This window comes from Gadus morhua, chromosome 16, assembly GCF_902167405.1.
Source record: "Gadus morhua chromosome 16, gadMor3.0, whole genome shotgun sequence".
Taxonomy (NCBI): Eukaryota; Metazoa; Chordata; class Actinopteri; order Gadiformes; family Gadidae; genus Gadus; species Gadus morhua.
The window spans coordinates 20773448-20793651 of NC_044063.1; the positions used below are offsets into that span (position 1 = coordinate 20773448).

Sequence of the window (20204 nt, forward strand, 5' to 3'; positions counted from 1 at the left end):
GCAAACACAGACTTACACACGCGCACACACACACACACACACACACACACACACACACACACACACACACACACACACACACACACACACACACACACGCATGATAAACATCGACATCAAAAGAAGAAGTGACTGAAAAATCACAACAGATACTACGCGAAAGATGAACGCAGTGCTGTTTTGCTGTGAGAGCGGACAGAAAGCTATGTCTGAAGACACACTGTAGGCCTACATTAATATAGGATTGCCGTACTATGAACCTGTCAAATCAATGCTGAGTAAACAGGCTCTGGCCGTCCTCCGCTGTTTTCACTCTATCTATGACATTTATTACGGCTCTGGGGCAGGAAGATATTACACGTGTGCTGTTTGTTTAGTGGCCCTACAGTAGTCTATGGTTCTGTAATACAGAACCCCCGCGCAGGCAAAATAAATGCCAGTCTCCAGAAATAGCCGTGATCGGGTGGGACTTTTCCGTGACGTTGGGAGAAAGATAACCCTAACACCTGCCCTTAATTTAGGCTATTAAAAAAAACGAAAAGGGAATATGGCTCAAGAAATTATAGATCAAAGAGAAAGGACAGCAATTCATTGAGATAATGATGTTTTCGTAAAATGTTAAATTGTCTCTGTTTATCCCATATTTTCTGAACATATTGCTGCTTCTTTCCTATTGTTTCAAATCCTCATCACCATTTTCTAACATGGATATGTCAAATGAGGTGTTAATCTGAACCATAAAATGGATCTCATCATCATCATCATGATTTCATCTGGATCTATGCTATTTTAAATTTGAAGTCTCAACCACGGACGAAGATGGGGAGGTTGGTTGTTGTTTCCCCATGTGCATGTATGTGCGCATGTGCGTGTGTGCGTGCGTGCGTGCATTCGTGTCTGTGGCCGTGTGTGTGTGCATGTGAGTGTGTGTAAGAGCGACCGCACAGATCACACCTTCTGGCAGCTAGTGGGAGGTCACAAGATCAGTCAGAGATAGATAAAACAGAACTTGAATGATCCTGCCCGTGGGAAATTGTGTGGTTGCCGTGGCTACACACAGAGATGCAAGAAGTTCTGACCATGGATGACTCCATCCACAGGGTGGTATCAGAAGCTTGGTAGAATCTAAAAGTTATATTTGAATGACTTTCGACTCCCCATAACATCATCAAAATATGACCACAAAAGCACTTCTAATAGCTGCTGATTGCGCTGTGTATCGCATTAGCTCAGTGAATATACAGCAGGATGAAACATCCTTTTTTTAATCACCATGTCGTTATGTAAGCTCCTTTATATACCACATCCTATTCAATTCGCTCCGATCTGCCCTACATTGCTACCTCTCACTACTTTGAGACGTATGATGTGTTTTTTTTGTCATTAAAGTACCGCGGTCGAAGAGCTTCGGTACCAGAGACTGCAACACGAATCCTCAGATCCAAGAGATAAACAGTAAATACGATACAGCACAAACCAATGAAAAATCCAAGCACCACAACGCAGCTTCAACTCCAACCTGTTATCTTTCTCCCACAGGATATTAATAACACACTTATATTACACGTATAATTGACAACGCCGCCACCACCGGGTGCCTACATGGAAAGAAAACTATGCAAACAGAAACTGCAAACACAAAAAAACACAATAAAATAGAGACATACATTGAAAATGGAAAGAGAAGCTCTCTTGTTGAAGGTCGATGAAGGGATTAAAGGAAGGCAGAGACTCACCACAGTTTGCGAGGCATGGTAACACAGTGTCTATGAGGGACCTTCTGTGATGCAAACACCTTAGTTTCTGATTCCCTACCGCCTCTCCTCCTCTCCTCCTCCACCCCCCCCCCCCCCCCCCCCCCCGCTCTTTCTTCATTTGCTGTCTGTCTGTCGCTGTCTTTAATCCTCCATCCACTCAATTCTGCCCATTTGTTCTTTCGTATTACTCATTCAGAAGAACCACCACTTCAGACCAAAGCACATATACTCTCACAAATGCACATACACACACACACACACACACACACACACACACACACACACACACACACACACACCCGTGGCTCTGATTATGGAGGGATTAATGAGCTGTTGTACTTTGTGATGCAAAAATGCCAATTGTAGAAGCCAGCGGCAGCCGAGGAACAGAGGTAAACGAGACAAAACCAGAAGCAATTAATCCCAGAACATACTGAGAGAGAGAGTGAGAGTGAGAGAGACACACACAGACACACAGAGACAGAAAGAGATACAGAAACAGAGACAGAAAAAAGAGACAGAGAAAGAGAAACTGAGAAACAGGGGTAGAGGGAGCGAAACAGACAGACAGACTGGGAAAGGGAGACAGACAGAGAGCAGAGAAAGGATGAGAAAAATGAAAGGAGTAAAGGCAGGAGGGTGACAAAGAGGGAGGGGGGAATAGATAAATAAATCAAAAGCCGAAAACAAAAGATGAGAGGAAGGCCACCAAGCGGCAGACGCTGTCAGAGCCGTACCTCCTCCAGGCCTCCTTTTCTTTTACTCCCCACTCTCCTCCCCTCGATACCCCTCTCCTCTTCCATTACGCTCACCTGGCCCTCACAAAGCCTCCCACAAAGGACCTCAACCCAGTCCGCCAAGCCTGGACCAAGGTGTAGACTAGAGGCAACAGGGGAAATCAGGACTGGAAGAAGCTTCAAGGTAGCTTGTGGTACAAATGCATGTCGCATGTGAAACCCGTTCCGGTCCATTGACGGCTCCATCCTTCTGAACCTCCCTCCTGCCAACCCTACCCTCCAACCCCCCCACCCACCGACCCCACAACCCAAGCTAGCCACTGCATTGAGCGGTTCATCCGTCCATCCAACACCCACACACCCAGCAATCAATCCATCCCTTTTTCTCTGGATCTATCCAGCAATTAATTCAACTGTTCTTCCCTCGATGGGGGTCAGTGGGGTTAGACATTAAGAGAGACTGGCAAGACTAATATATCAGTCATCAAGCCCCGAAGGATAACTACTGAGAGCAGAAAAGGTGAAGGGTCAAAAAGGAGGTGCAGCCTTGCACATTCTCTCTCTGTCCCTCTCTCTATACCACTCTGTCTCTGTCTCTCTCTCTGTTTCTCTCTGACACACACACACACACACACACACACACACACACACACACACACACACACACACACACACACAAGGCTATAGTGATGGTCGTGCGGGAAAGCAGCAGTAGGAGTCACGACTCACTCATTCATATTCACCACACACAGCCTTATCACACCTAGGCAGGAATTACACACACACAAAGATAGATAGATAGATTGATCAACAGAGAGAGAGAGTGAGAGTGAGAGTGAGAGAGAGAGAGACGGACAGACACACAGACAGACAGACAGACAGACAGACAGACAGACAGACAGACAGACAGACAGACAGACAGACAGACAGACAGACAGACAGACAGTCCTGAAGACCTCTCCTTAGGGAGGCTTGCTCCTTCATTTCACCATCCCTGATTGACGTGCACGAGTGATGGCGGAGGCTGCATAGGTGGACATTTACTGTGAGGAGGCCATTGGAGAGGTAAACGCTATTGATTCAGCCTCACCATATTGTCGGGAATGAAATGCGCATCTCACTGCAACTCCTTATTTTGTCACGTCGACTACAATTCCAGCGGCGACGTCACAATGCTGGGTGTCGGTTCAGGTGTTGTTTTCCCAATTATAGGGTGAGCCACCGTAGGCCCAACAGTGTAGCCCCTGGCAGACCTCGGATGCTTTTGTTGGATAAAAATAGCACGGCGATTATAATTCCACTTGTTTCACATGCCACCCAAAGACATAGGGTATCGTGTTGCCCGGAAGCAGCATGATGAACATGATGAACGTTGCGTAACACCATTACATAAGGAAACGGCATCAGCACAACGTACACAACAAAATAAAAGCAACAACATGGCTGTTTGGGGAAACCGGAATGTGTTAACAATAGTGCGGGTGCTCTCATCTTTTTCCTCCACATCCTACGCATTCAGCTGAACCCCCCAGCCTGAGCCCCCTGTTCTCATTTAGTCTGAAGTACCCCCCAAGCTGCGGATACACACCAATATCATCACAGTGTACCGAAAAGCCCAGGCACTTGATGCTTTCCCCCGGTCGCCAGGGAGCGGCTCTGAGGATAGAACCTGATGAAGTCGGGTACAGGTGGCAGTGCAGTTCTTTCTCAACAGAACCAATTGTTTAAAAGCCCCTCTTGTGGTGTGTTGGTGCTCCGTGGGTGTGTACGAGTTTTCTTGCAGAATTGTAAAAAAGTTTGTTATGAAGACTCCTTCTACAATAAGCCAATGAATTGCTGTTTGAATAGAATTTATCACATTCTGGAGCTCTTCAAGATTTGAAATATCCTCACCATTTTATTTGCTGTTTCAGCACACAAACGTGTCACACTTGGGTCCCCTGCTGAAGAAAAAAACAGGAAATAAATGATAAAGGTCTTACCTGGCTTTTAGGGCGGACAAACTGGACTTGTCGATCCTAGAGGAAAGAGAGAGAGAGAGAGAGAGAGAGAGAGAGAGAGAGAGAGAGAGAGAGAGAGATAATAGATGAAGTACGGTGTTCAAACTGATTAACGGCAAATATCAAAATGACGTTTCTTTCAAGCAGCATTTGATGTACAGTTTCATTCGAAAGAAGATGAGTCACTGTGTCCGTAACACAACATAAATCAAGTAGATGGACTGCAGGCCCATTGGGTCTGTGCCATTCAATCCAACCTAACCCCTTGTGTGAGATGAAGGATGACCAATAACTCAGAGAGGACAAGGAGGAAGAAAAACAGTGTTTTGTGATAATGCACTTCTTGCTAGAAGGTCACCTTTGGTAACTCTGACTAAAACCAGTTCCTTGAGGGTTCACCTGGTGCATGTGAGGGAGGGCTACACGCCTCAGGTCTCACTGTGCCAAGTGAAAACACTCAGCGTTCGTACCATCAACAACCACGCAAATCACCCTGTTGATAGTTTGCCGCATCGTTTTATAAATACATTCATCAGCTCTCTATAATTCTCCTGGATTTTTAATACATGTGTGTGAGTGTGGCTCTTTAAAGACGGCGTAAATGTAAATAGGTCATATTTATTTGAATGGCTTGTGTATGGTCTGACACACACTGATGACAACTGTCTGTATAATCTGTTATGCTGTGCAGGGCAAGGAGCGTTAGACCGGGAGTGGGGTTGTGGGGGGGTAGGGGGGGGTAGGACTCTGCTTTCACTCTATTGAGACAGTGTTTCAGTAATATCATTCATTTGGAGATACTTAACCACGCAGGATGCAGCCTAATTTCCCACACCCCCACACACACACACACGTGCATGCATACAAACATACACAAACACCCGTGCATGCAAACACACATCCACACACAAACAAACATAAATACACCCACACGCACCTACAACCTAAGCGTACAAACTAACTACACCTAAACTATGAACACACACACACACACCAAACACATACACACACAGACACAAACACAACCAAAGGGACACCTACACCACACACACAAACATTCCCACACCCTCACCTATCCCCTCACACAAACAGACAGGTCCACTGTTCTCACTCTTGCTCCCTCAAGCTTGATGCTTTAAATATCTTTTGAATATTTTCCAGGGGCTCTGAATAGCGCATCCCCAGCCCACGCCTCACCACAGCACCAGCACAGAGGGCAGCTTTCACTCGAGCGACCTGTGTCCTTTGTTTATCACCATCAGTAGTGTTGTGTGACTCCTGATTACTTTGCATCTTAGCTTCAATGACGCTTCATTAGCGTCATTGACTTTCCATAATACTCCTGTGGGGCAAAAAAAACATAGCTAGTAAATTAACAGTTTAACTCTGACTTTGACAATGAACAATCTCTAGAGGACCAGTGTGAACAGGGTGGTGGTTCTCCCCACACCGCACACAAAGTATTCCCAGCCCTCCGTCCACCGTCTCCTCTCGGCTCGACGTGCATCCTGGCCTCTTGCGCATCAGCTGCTGCCTTGAGCTGCTAGGAGGCTCCAGAGTTAAAGCACTTTTCTCTGCAGGGGGGCTGCAGCCAGCATGGCTAACTTGCATGCTTTTTCCCACGCGGAAAATCTACTTTTCAGCAGCTCATATAGGTGGCTGCAAAAGGTGCACCTCACGTTACCTACGAAATACACACCCTCTGCATGTGTGTGTGTGTGTGTGTGTGTGTGTGTGTGTGTGTGTGTGTGTGTGTGTGTGTGTGTGTGTGTGTGTGTGTGAGACAATGTCAGGAGACAAAACCGCCTGTGGATTCTCAGTTATACCCTCCAGCATGGAGACATCATAAACAGAAGCAGCAATGCTCACAAACACACACACACACACACACACACACACAGACACACACACACACACAGACAATGTTAATCAGAGGGAAAACTGTTAGAGGTGAGACACTCCACCCATCCTTCCTCTCTGGAAATACTTTGCTTTTGCACCGTCTACACTCAGAGTACCTCGCAAAATGCACAGAAACATACACACAATCACACACTCATACAATACCTTTGGGCAATAATATGTAACTATGCACTCTCATCACACACACACACACACATAAACACCCAACCTTATAGTGGGGGTCCGGTGAAAAGGCCACCTACCATCCGAATCCACCAAAGGACACGCTCCTCTTTCTCCTCAGCATTTTCAGTTCAAGGCAGTCGTCCTCTCCCTCTTTATGACTCTCCGTCCGTTTGTCTCTCTCTAACTCCAACTCTGCTTGCTGTTCTGAGCCGTTTTCTCTCTAGCTCTCTCTCTCCCTCTCTCTCTCTCTCTCTCTCTCTCTCTCTCTCTCTCTCTCTCTCTCTCTCTCTCTCTCTCTCTCTCTCTCTCTCTCTCTCTCTCTCTCTCTCTCTCTCTCTCTCTCTGTCTCTCTCTCTCTCTCTCTCTCTCTCTCTCTCTCTCTCTCTCTCTCTCTCTCTCTCTTTTGTGCTTCCGTTTCCTTTTCTTGTCTCCCTGTGCCTCGGTTCTTTGGCTACCTTCTCCACCTGCCACATCTGCTGTGGCTCGCACACACACACACACACACACACACACACACACACACACACACACACACACACACACACACACACACACACACACACACACACACACCCACACACACACACACACACACACACACATATTTATACATTATACACAAGCACACATGCTTCACCAGGCTGGGAGCATGTTGAGGCATGACTTATCACCTCTCCTCTGACCGGCTTTGTTTAACACATAAACACACTCAGAGAGTGGTTTCTTGCTCATAACTACAAGCAACCGCAATCTGCTCCCCACCCACCCAACATGCCGTGTGTGACCCATCAACACACACACCCTTCATGCCCAAAAACAGGAAGTGGTAGTGTGGTCACTTCCTGTGTTGTATAGCACCTTAGTGACCACGTCGTGTGGCTCGTACTTATGCATGCCCCAGTGTCAACGCATACAAGCTAATCTATGAGAACCTTGGCACGACGACTTCAGAGGCAAAAAACATACTTCTGCATATTGTATGGTTTCGGAATGACACATAGAAGCATTTACGGGAGGCTGGTGGAGGATTCATTGAGAGCAGGGTAGAACTGGGGTATTTTTGTTTATAATAGTCAAAATAGGAAATAGGAGGAGCTATAAATGTGGCAATTGTTATGTAAACTGTATTTGGTTTCTGAAGGGGTATCTCGTGGATGTGTATTTCCTCGCTTCCTTCCTCCTTGCCTCCTTCCTTTCTACGCTCATGGTCAACAGCTACTACAACCACTGGAATGTGCAAAGGAAAAAGTTTCCTCTGTCTTTGTTATTAGAGTGCATTACTCGACCATCCACTTTTCCTTTACAGAATTCCAAGAGTGTCCGGAGAGGAGATCTAAGGGAGTTGTGTGATCCGATGCTATTCAGTACTCTCAGTATAACTTAGAACTCACTTTTAACTGACTGAAGAGAAATAGGTTACCGATGCTCTCCTGGAAGAACATGGGAGAAAAAAAGATAAAGCACATCATGTGAATAGAATCAGCATCAAGGCAATATCATTACAATGATTCAAATAGACCTGGACATTATAATTGTCCCTATAAACAGATCTGAGCGCCGGCCATGAGAGAAATCTGAGCGATAACTACAGACCATTACGTTCAGGATGAAAGAACATCAATAGAGAATATGCATGCCTTATCTGTTTAGCTTCCTCTCTCTCATGCTCGCTCTTGCCCTCTCCCCCTCCATCTCTCTTTCTCCCCTCTCCCTCCCCCTGTCCATCTCCCTCTCTTCCTCTCTGGCTCCCTTTTCAGTTGACGTTCAGATGAGTGTGTGTGCACACCTGGCCCGTCTCTCCATCGCAAGGTCACCTTGTTGATTGCGTCGTAATAAAAAGCTCCTTTGGCGTTATGTGATTTCATTTCCAGGGCAGATACGCATTGTGTGCAGTTCACGTGGGGTTGTGTGCGTGCAGGGTTGTGTGTTTGTGTGTGTGTGTTTGTGTGGAGGGCGGAAGTGTTCCGGTGGGTTAGAAATGATGAAGTAATGGTTTTAATGAGGGAGCATATACATTTATTTCTCCTTTTACAAGGTGTGTATACACGATGCAAATACAAATGGCATTGTGAAGAGTCGATGAGACAGAATGCCCTATGCCCATTGAACACAATTCAATAAAATACGAAACCTGTGTTTCAAACCCTATGTTTAAAGTGAGCGTAATAAATCGTAATGTTCTTCTAGAATACAGACTGGTAGACCAGTAGTTAGGGTCCCCCTGTGTCAGTCCACTGAGAGCAAACGATGATGAATTATTAGCCCCAAAGCTGCTCTAGCTGGTAGCTCAGAGAGGCGGGATGGTTCTGTAGTTATTGCTTACAATACATCATTGTCCTCCTGGCCTATCCCCCCGGGTTCCTCCAGTATGATGGCCTTCTAGCGCCACCCAGTGGTCTGGCTGTTCAGAAGCCCTGGAGGGTGTACAGTTCACTTCCACACGCACATCACTCGGCTTAATCATCTATGGATTAAGCTGAATGAGTCAGCCACTTAGCCTGCTCTATTTTTGTCCCAACATTAAGCCGACACTCACATAGAGCTTACTTACACAATGTACACAAACTAGAAACCACATTTATAAAGAACTAAAGGTTAACTTCAATTCTACCAAGTTTGCCCAGCTTGCATAACCAAATCTCACTACATAATTACGTAGTCTAGAAAACCCAGTCGGATTCTGCTAGCAACACGGTTGCCCAGATGGATTCTTCTTCAAATATTTCCTTGACGTTTTCCATCGAGGTCAAGGAAAAGTGGTTTCGGAAAGAGCACAGGATGTTTTTTTTATTCTTCAGCCATAAGCCCGATACTGCTCTATGCAAGTATCTCTATAATTAGGAGGCTGGCTTTACACAGATAGATAATACCCAGTCATTAGGGCTTCAACGCTAGACACAAGTAATTGTGACCCAAACAGATGGATGACACAAAGTGTTTCGTACTTAATCCTACTCGTTCTTGTCGGTGACAATGGACATGTAAAATGACACAGTCTCATGATAATTGAATTAATGTTAGAAGATGAATGGTTGCGCTGAAGGATATTAAGATACCCGTGTCAAGTGGATGTCAAGTCGTGGTGTGTACCTTTCCCACCCTCTTTTGTTGATTCTCCTAAATGCTGTTTATTTTTATTTCCTTACTTGATTCTCAAATTTCAATTATTTTTTCCCCCTGCTACTTCCATCTCATTCCTCATGCTGCGGATCCTCTCTCTCTCTATAATCAAAGTGTTTATTCATCTGACGGCTACCCTAGGGGGGTGAGGAACTTGCAGATGGAGGTGATGCATCTTACCAACGAGTCACCCTCCACACACACATCCACGGCACACACACCCTCTGCGCACACACACACACACACACACACACACACACGCACACACACACCTTCTTCACAAACACAGCCACAAATCCCTTCCAAAGCGCTAGTGAGAATTTGAGGAGAGGCGAGGATGTGGATATCTAGACAGAGCTGCATCATTAGCTCCTCTGTCTCCCTAACCGCCTCCTCATCTGTCTAACTTTTTACAACCCAAAAACTAAAATTGAAAAGAAAAGCACGAATCGCAAACTCTACTGCTACACTCCAGCTATTAACCTGTGAAATATTTGCAGGGTTATTTTGTTCGTTATATTTATATTTGCGTGCATTGGTATGTGTAGATGGGCACGTGTATGTGTACCAGTGTGGCAGTGTGTGTGTACGTGTGTGGATGCTTTGGTCTCGGCATGATGGTGGTTGCATGTCTAACGCTATGGCAGTGCGTGCGTGGGTGTGCGTATGCGTGTGTGTGTGTGCTTTCACATGCCTGCAGTGATTCCACAACGAGGATGTGTTTGTGATTTCTGTCCTTCCACATGGAGCTGAGCAGGGGGGCCGGGGGGAGGGGTGATCCCCTACAGTCTCATCTCCCCCTTCCCCCCTCCATGCTCACCAACTGTCTCACACTCACAAGCAGGGTAGCATCATCTTTACATCTTTGCTCACACACACACACAGGCCCACATTTGAAGTTGCGCACACACACACACACATCCCCATACTGTTATGCGTATAGACACACACACACACACACACACACACACAACACCAAAACACCAAAAGACACACAAACACGCACCAAAGGACACACAGGGCTCTTCATCCTCCCACACAATCTCCATAGTGCCTTGAGCCCCTCTTCTTTTCCCATGTTCACTCTTCCAGACAAGATTGAACAGAGGGGGTTGGGGGAAGAGAGAGAGAGAGAGAGAGAGAGAGAGAGAGAGAGAGAGAGAGAGAGAGAGAGAGAGAGAGAGAGAGAGAGAGAGAGAGAGAGAGAGAGAGAGAGAGAGAGAGAGAGAGAGAGAGACGGCATCCATTTAATTCACACATCCCCTGACTGCTAGTGCACCAGACTTTAGGGACAGGCACAAGCAAAGGAACCCCAACAAAATAATGATAAAACAACACTTCCTCAAGCTCTTTAGCACACACACACACAGCTAAAGAGTTATGATGCCAGTGACATAGCGGTGGCCAGAAACAAATCAAAAAGATAGATGGGCTGAGTATGAGATTGGTAAATATCAAGGCCAAATAATAAACCTGTGAAGGAAGGGGAAGGGAGTGGGAAATTAAAAGGAAAAGAGTGATGCAAGGATGTTAATGAAATGACTGGGATTGAGAGGTGATAGGAAAGGAGAGAAGAGGGAGGAGGGAGGAAAGCAGAGAGGAAAATACAGGAGAGAGGAGGAGAGAGGAAAGCGAAGGACAGGATAGATGCGATGTGAGAGAGGAAAGCAGAGGAGATGAGAGAAGAGAATGGAGGAAAAAAGAGGCGAGGACAGAGGATGGGAGATGACAGAGAAGATAAGAAGAGAGAAGAAGATATAGGAAATGAGAGGGGAGGAGAGGGAAGGTAGAATATTGCCTCTCTCCTGATGGATTATTGTGACTGAACCGAGACTGGTATCAACAAAGGAAATAGAGCAGATGGTGTAAGCGCCACAGAAAAAAACCTCAAATAAAATTAACACATCAAAAACAGCACAACCCCTGACTATGAATCACTACAGCATGTGAGTTTGATGTTTGCAAAAAAACAACAATGTGTCTCTTTGGAGAACACACCTTTCATAACAAGCTGCTCTGTGAGTCAGCTCAGACATCCTCCCCCCCCCACCCTCACTTTCACCCTTGTAGCGGCAGCATCTAGCTACTGGTCTGGGCCAATCAGGACCTGAGGCCGGATGACAGCGGCCATCCTCCTGTAGCTGGGATTCGTCAAGCCCCTTAGCCTCATGGGCTCTCACAGCCATCTAAACTGTTTGTGGCTTTAATAGCATTAAGGAAGTGTGGCCGCTGTATGTGTGTGTGTGTGTGTGTGTGTGTGTGTGTGTGTGTGTGTGTGTGTGTGTGTGTGTGTGTGTGTGTGTGTGTGTGTGTGTGTGTGTGTGTGTGTGTGTGTGTGTGTGTCGGTGTGTCGGTGTCGGTGTGTGTGTGTGGGTGTGTATTTATGGTGTGTGTACATAAATTCAGCCAGGTCTGCATTATGGATACATCAGCAGAAGATGGTTGACCATGGAGCATAGCTTGCAATTGGCTACGCTTCAGGCCTGACTCGACACCCACAGAAGAATAAGAGGAATACAAATAACACACAAAAACAAAGGAGATCACAGTGAGGGGCTGCTGAGAACATAACCAGCTAACACTCCAATGCTCCTATTGCGGTTCATGCGATGGGAAGTCTTGATGTACAAGCCCTATGATTCAATTCAATTCAATTTTATTTGGATAGCCCGTGATCACCATTAAGTCTCGGGCATAATAGGCCAAATATGTATGACTATAGGGGGCAATTTGAATTGTGTATGTTGCAAAGCATATCTCTAACAAACAGGGTCAGAAAGGTTAACTACTTGTATCGATGGCCATTGGTGGGGTTTCATTCAGGCATAAACACACACACACACACACACACCCACACACACAAACACACACAAACACAATCCGGCTTGTGTGTTGTGTGGGTCCATCTATATAGCAAACACAAACAAACACACACACAATCAAACTTGTCTATCTTGAGGAAATTTAAGTCGTAAGTATGGAAGCAAATCACTGCAATAAGGTTTTGAATTTTTAAAAGCCATATGATTATGTATATTGAAATGTAAACAACTTTGAATTCATTACATATTACTCTTTGAAAACATGGTCAACTGAATTAATTAGTTTTGAATTCACGTCTTTGGAATTCAATTAAAAGTTTAGCCATTTAAAAAAGATTAAAATATATTTTATTCAAGATTCACATATTCACGTACAAATTCAAGTTGCATGTATTTAAATTAAGACATTCACATGACTCATATTGTGGTCAAAATACGGATCTGAATTAGTGAACATTTGATTATAATAAATATACTTCAAATGCCATATTTGAATTTCAAAGAAGTGATTTTTAACTGATTTACCATAGACTTTAACCCAGGTTAAACAGATTTAAACCAGACTGTATAATACAGGTTAATCGTACCTTACATATACTGTATGTAAAACAGGTTAAACTAACGTAACATAGACTGAATAATACAGGTTAAAGTGACTTAACATAGACTGTATATAAAGCAGGTTGACTGTATGTAATACAGGTTTAAGTGACTGAACATAGACTGCATAATACAGGTTAAACCAACTTAACATAGGCTGTATATAAAGCAGGTTGAACTGACTTTACATAAGACTGTATATAATCCAGGTTAAACTGACCTAATCTAGACTGTATATAAAGCAGCTTAAACTAACATAACAGACATAACCGATATACAATTTGCATAATAGTACCAATGTACACACTGTACATTGGTGGAAACCATCGCGGAAACACTAAAGGCTACAAAACGGTGTATTCATTTAGAGCTTTTCGGTATTTCTTGCATCCTTAATATACACACGCACACAGACACACACACACAGACACACACACACATCTGTGTTTGAAATGAGTCACTCCTGAACACAACTACAACTGTTGATCATACACACACACACACACACACCACGCCACCTCTGTGGTCCTCCTCCTCCTCTCTCCTGTTAACACTTACCTCGGGTCCCCCGCGGCTCCTCTACCTGCTGGGGAGAACATCTCTAGGACACCCTGCACTCTGCAGCATCAGCCGGGGACACAGCGACGGAGTGAAGGACTGTGCGAGCCCGAGTACTGCGATGGAGCGAGAGAGAGAGAGAGAGAGAGAGAGAGAGAGAGAGAGAGAGAGAGAGAGAGAGAGAGAGAGAGAGAGAGAGAGAGAGAGAGAGAGTGTGGGAGAGAGAGAGAGAGAGAGAGAGAGAGAGAGAGAGAGAGAGAGAGAGAGAGAGAGAGAGAGAGAGAGAGAGAGAGAGCGAGAGAGAGAGAGAGAGAGAGAGAGAGAGGTCCTAAGTGGGGATAGAGACAGAGCAGGGAAATCGTGTGCCTGCGAGTGCAAGAATGCAGGGATCTGGTGTTGCCATGGAGAGGGATACGCCTAACGTCATTTAGGCGAGGAGAAAGCGACAAGATGAGGGAGGAGAGATCAAAAGGAAAGCCAATGAGAGGAGGAGGAAATGGAGGTGGGGGGAAAAAGGGAGAAAATAAGGAAACGCGTAGTCCTCAGTTCAAACGTCAAGAAAGCTTCTGTAAGAGAGAGAGAGAGAGAGAGAGAGAGAGAGAGAGAGAGAGAGAGAGAGAGAGAGAGAGAGAGAGAGAGAGAGAGAGAGAGAGAGAGAGAGAGAAAGAGGAAGCAAGAGAGAGAGAGCGATAGAGAGAGAGAGAGTCTTAAAGCTAGGGTATGCAACATTTTATTTGTTTTTATATATATTTGTTGAAATTCACTTTACATCCTGGAGGAAATTAATTCATTAAATGCTCTTAAAAATAAGATAGGCCGGTCATGAGCCCATCCAGTAAATTAATTTGACCCGAATGAAATGCTTGGATGGCTTACCTGTCTACCTTGGCTCACTAGACGGGCGCCCATTGCGCATGACCGGCGGCCAGATGGATTTTTTTTTCTCCACATTGCCTACCCTAGCTTTCATTTTCCCTAGCCTCTATAGGTCTCCATGTATTTTTGTGTCTTTGCGTGTGTGGAAGAACTCATGACCTCAATGGAAGTGGAGAGTGGATGAGGGTCCTAGCACGCTCACTGTTCACACTGCTTTCATCATCCTTATCATCAGCTGCCGCCCTCACTTTACCTTAAGTAGTCTCACCTTGACTCCATGGTAACACAAATACAGAAGAACGCTCATACAAACACATATGGACTCTACCTCTGCTCAAATAACATTCATTGATATACAACCAGCTATGGGGGGGGGGAGGAAGAGAGAGAGAGAGAGAGAGAGAGAGAGAGAGAGAGAGAGAGAGAGAGAGAGAGAGAGAGAGAGAGAGAGAGAGAGAGAGAGAGAGAGAGAGAGAGAGAGAGAGAGAGAGAGAGAGAGAGAGATTCATGCATTGTGTGTCCAAGGATGCTCTCTTCTTTTCCTCATCTCTAATCTCTGGGCAGTTTTAGTGTTTGGAAAGCCTTTGTCAGTTCTAATTGGTTCTTTCTGGTTGGGGTTGCCTTGGAAACCCCCTAAGAAAGTGTTTATATATAACAGGCTGTAGCCAACTCTATATTGTTGACCATACCTACCAAATATAGGCTCACCTTGGCTAAGCTGCGTCAAGTTCAAGTTATGTTAAGAACCATTGAACCAAAAACATTGGCTCAATTGTGGATCCCCCTCTCCAACTGTGAATGTCATTTGTATATCGTATTTCGAGAGGCTTGGACAAATCAAGAACTTAATAATACAATTTATTTATTTCTCTTCCAAACATAAGTCCCGTCAGGTGACATGAGTAGATGGAGGAGCAGAGGAGCACAGCTTGTCCAGCATTAGCAGCTTGGCTTGATGGACGATAATGGGAATTGCGTTGGTTTGCATTTCACTGCAATCACAACTAGTTCCACGCAGTCCTAAACTGTTCCTGGGGTATCGGGTGATACATTTCTGCCCACTGGCCTTGTCAGCATGCACAGCCATGCGCTTCCGCTGCACAGAAATCTTGTTTGATAAAAGTCAATATTAAATGTGTGTTAACAGAGCAACAACAACATACTGATTAATTGAACAATTATTGTTGCCGTCCATGTGATTTAAAGGGGAATACATACACACATACACACACACACACACACACACACAGTGTTGTGCCAGAACGCGTTCATTGAACGATAGTTCATGAACTCGTTCATATTTTGGGTCAACGTAAACTGAACGTACTGTATTACTGCCTGATGAACGTTACTGTTAACTCGTTCATTCTGGTGTCTGTGAACGGCACGCTCACTCGGTTTGACTTTGTTCAATAGTTGGATGAACAAAGATTATTTGTTCATCAACATACGGATGAGCGCGCAGTATGATCGCTGAAAGAACATTTGTTTGACCGGTTGCCATGGTTATCTCTGTGTGGTTAATTTGGAGTGGCGGTGTTGTCAGCTTACTTATGGACGTTTTTATATTTATAATTCGAAATTCGTCCAAGCCTTTATACCACAGATACTCTAGGGCAGTGGTTCTCAACCTTTTTTTTTTGCTGTGTTACGGTGTGACTGTGTTAATTTTGGCAGCTAGATTGTCTTGGGCTGCACAGGGTTCTGTTTATGAGAGCCCTAACACCCGGGACCCCCACCATCATTGCAAGTAAATAATAAAGGCACCTGACGAACTGCTCACCCATTTCCGGATCAGGGAGGGGTTGTCACGTTGGGATGACCCCTGCGTCGCCCGAGGGCTCTGAACTGTGATCCCGAGTGCCCTCTGGGGGCGAATCCTATCCACGTGCTATTTGTATGCTGTATTACGTGACAGTTTTACATTTTATTTGGTTGATTAAATGGAGTTAGCTCCGACTACGAAACGGTTAGCCTACCAGTCGTACGATGAACCGCGGGGAAAGTTTTACCGTGTCGAATTAAATTATCGTGAAACTGGTGCATCCCTCATCCACATCATGCAGTCAGCTGCAATGTCCGGGACGCAGGTGCGCAGGCGCAAGATCCATCGTGATTTTATTTAGCATTCAATGAAATACCTGAACTGCAGACAGAGCTGCCGAGAGACTTTCCTAGAAAGATAAGTTTCTCTACTTTTAGTCCAACATACAAAATTGTTAGCTACACGAAAGACAATTCAATGTAACACAAATATTAATTCCATCTGTCCAAATTGTATCACTTTGTGAATAAAAAGACGAACTTGAGGCAAAAACCTATCAAGAGCAAACTTCACTTTTTCTTTATGCAACCAAAGAATATGTCTTACCTTTGTTGTTTTAGGCATCTAATTGGTGTATGATCTTATAAAACACCATAAACAGATAATCCAGTGTATACGATTTTGCAACTAAACGTCTTCTCAGAGAGGGTTTCAGAGAAAATAGTGTCCTTCAATTAGAATAAAGGTTATTCCGCGCCATCTGGTGGCTCTATGGTGCAATTGCGATTGTCTGGCCTGTAGTCAAAATGTACGTTGCATACTCAAAATATCTAACGGTTGGTGTTTCATCGTGTTGATGTTGTCAATGGGCATTGGATTTATTGATTTATTTGAAGATTTGGCCTAAACCTACCTCTCCTAAAACCTCTCTGTCTTTGCTTTAGCCCTATGGCCCTATAGTATAATAGGGCTGGATAATGCTTTAGGTGGAATTAAATCAAAAACATGACATTTATTTCAGGCAGAAATTAAATCTTTCACTTATGCAGTGCTCTTTTTTCACTCTAACCAAGTAGTATCCACATTTATTATTTCACTTGCACAACAATCTCACAGGTGTTACAGCTTGCTTGTGGTACCAATTTTACCTTTAGCCTTTATAGTTGTGGAGATATATTTATTTACAAATATTATCAGAAAAAAAGGCCCTAATGAAGAGGTTAATACACGTTTCATGTTTACATGATAATTAAAAAATGTACAGCATTAATTAAATTTTATGAAGACAAGGGCCTAGTGCTGCTTTTTGTGGTTTTCAATATAAAACAGTGTAACACGCACTGATTTCATCGTGTGTTTCAGTAGCCTAACGTTTAAAAAAATTCAGCAGATTCTAACAATAAAGCAATGATACTGATAATTTGGTCTATAATCCTGATAAATTGGTAACGATCATCGTGATAGGTAGGCCTAATCTTCATACTGTTAGCTCCGCCGAAAACCCATAGTCTCCGTAATTCGACCCAGCTCCATTTCGTGAATATGAGAATCAATCGCGCAATCACTGATTTAATAAAGGTAAAAAAAAAAAACGTGGCCTACCTTACAGATGCAGACGTTTAGGAAAAACATCTGCACATAATCAACATTCTTGTACATGTAATGCATGATTTGCAGCCAAATCTGTTCCAGCAGTCAAATAATGTAAATTTGACTGTCAATGTAACAATAACCATTAAATTAACCGAGCAGGCACCTTCCTCTGTATATATAATATTTGTATGGGGGACTTGAAAGCCTATTGCCATTTCAACTCTGACAACATAGACTAGTACATTGTACCTGGTTGCATTCGTGCTTGCTTGTTTTTTTTAAATGTATCATGGATTGGCCTGCTTCTCAAATAACAAACACTTTGCCAGTGAAGGGGTCAGTTGTTTTGTATTCTATGGTGAGTATTCCAGAAATATACGTGGCTGCTTTATCCAAATATAGCCTGTTTAAAATAAAACTGTACAGCGATTCGGGAGGATTACCAATGATCCCAGCTGTTTCGTCATATTGTGGAGCCTCAGCTGTTGTTATATACTCGCTCTAAGGCTCTGGTAATGGTGCGAGAGATGGGAGACTGTAGGGCAGATCTGTTGTGAAACCCAGTTATTTCAATCTGTTTTCCGATTGGCCTAAACCACTGCGAATTTGCCTATATACACATCATGTAACACGCTTGTTTTGTGTGCAATATGTATGTACGTGATGATTAAAAAAATGAGCCCCATAAAAACCAAAACATTAACAACAAAAATGTAAAAAGCAGATCTTATGACCACACACAGGTCAGGTCTTAAAGGCCCACTATGCAACTTCGGGCATTCCTTGGCTGTTTTCTTGATTTTGGCACGCACATTTCTCTACACAGCGCCCCCTACAGCTTCGTAGTAGATATTTCACAACACTGTCGTAACAACTCGTTGACGACCCTTCCCCATGCACTTCTACGCGAGCCATGTGCATTTGTTTTCAAAGAAGCCGGCGAATGCGTGGAGCCATGTCCGAAGTAGATGTTCATAAAGTGTAGGCAAGGTTATACATTTTTAAAATGGTGTATTTGTATTGCAATAAACATAAATCCATCCTTTTTTATAGTTGACGGGGAGAATTTATATCCTAGATTATAATTGTTATATCTTAGGTTGAACAGAACAATCAGTGTAAGAGGTTTGGCCAACATAATCTAAATAAACAAGAACCTGGATTCGGGGATTCAGTCTGTATCTGGGGGACGAGACGGACGAACAGCAAAACACCCATGGAAACAAAGGTGTTTATATGGTTGCAACCAAGCAAGCTAGAAACATACAGGGCTCACAACAAAACGGTCGAGAAAACAATTTTTACAGGGCTCACAACAAAATGGTTGAGCAAACACATTTGTACAGAGACTATCAACATCAAGAATACCACGAAGACAAAGTTCACCCAAGGGTACTTTCAATTTCAAAAGCAACACGGCCGAGTCGGCGTCTGATTTGCAGTCTTCTTTTTCTTTCAGTTCACGCTATTCCTGAAAAGCTTGCCCAAGTTTACTCGTGTCTGGCCTCTCTGTCGGTCAGTCTCCCTTTTCTCTTCTTCTGTTCCTCCGACATTGGGTTTCTCTGTCTCTTTTTAGTCGGCTGATCTATGATGAATATAACAATCCCTTAGTTGTTTGTGTTTATATCGAGCCGGTTCCGTGTTTCGGGGTCTGTGCCGTAAAGCACCAACGCCCGGAGTTCAGAACTTTCAACGCGTGACGCTTAGCGACGATAGCCAATCAGCGTGGAGCTTGACCCGACGTCACTGACAGAGTAGCGACCCTTGCACAGAAGGATACGGCCGACATCTTTCTTTATTCTGGGTGGAAATAGTAACATAGTTACGCCATTAAATGCGTTTATGGAAACATTTTTAGCGAGAAATGTGCATTTTACTTTCATAATGTTCGCTCGGTAAATGTGAAGGATGTTTGGTTCGATAGTTATGACGAAGAGTGAACGCTCCGTTCACTTGCATGGACAGCGTCTCTGGTTGATAAGCAACCTCAACGTCTTGGCGGACTATTTCTCTGCTGATCAACACTACGAATGCTGGAAACACACCAGACACACCATGTGAAGTTATTTAACCCGATTATCGTTATTTATGAGTCTTTAGCCCAAGTGCAGGAGTTCAAGTACCTCGGGGTCTTGTTCGCGAGTGAGGGTACTATGGAGCGTGTGATTGGCCGGAGAATCGGAGCAGCGGGGGCGGTATTGCGTTCGCTTTACCGCACCGTTGTTACGAGACTCTGTCCATGCAAGTGAACGGAGCGTTCACTCTTCCTCCATTGGGAGGTGTTTCAG

General features: G+C 44.3%; 1 protein-coding gene across 4 annotated transcripts in view; it reads right to left on the reverse strand.

The window, feature by feature from the left end:
- rap1gap2a (RAP1 GTPase activating protein 2a) overlaps positions 1 to 13812 on the reverse strand; it is an 87065-nt gene extending 73253 nt beyond the window's left edge. For 3 of the 4 annotated variants that reach the window (XM_030337131.1, XM_030337130.1, XM_030337128.1), the window contains exons 1-2: positions 6660 to 6825; positions 4477 to 4512 (exon numbers count right to left, since the gene is read on the reverse strand). In XM_030337131.1, coding sequence (XP_030192991.1) covers positions 4477 to 4512; positions 6660 to 6703 — 80 coding nt within the window. In that variant the 5' untranslated portion in view covers positions 6704 to 6825. Of the gene's footprint in view, positions 1 to 4476; positions 4513 to 6659; positions 6826 to 13682 lie in introns of those variants that run through there. The other variant, XM_030337129.1, reaches the window with a different exon arrangement.
- Positions 13813 to 20204: the final 6392 nt, after the last annotated feature.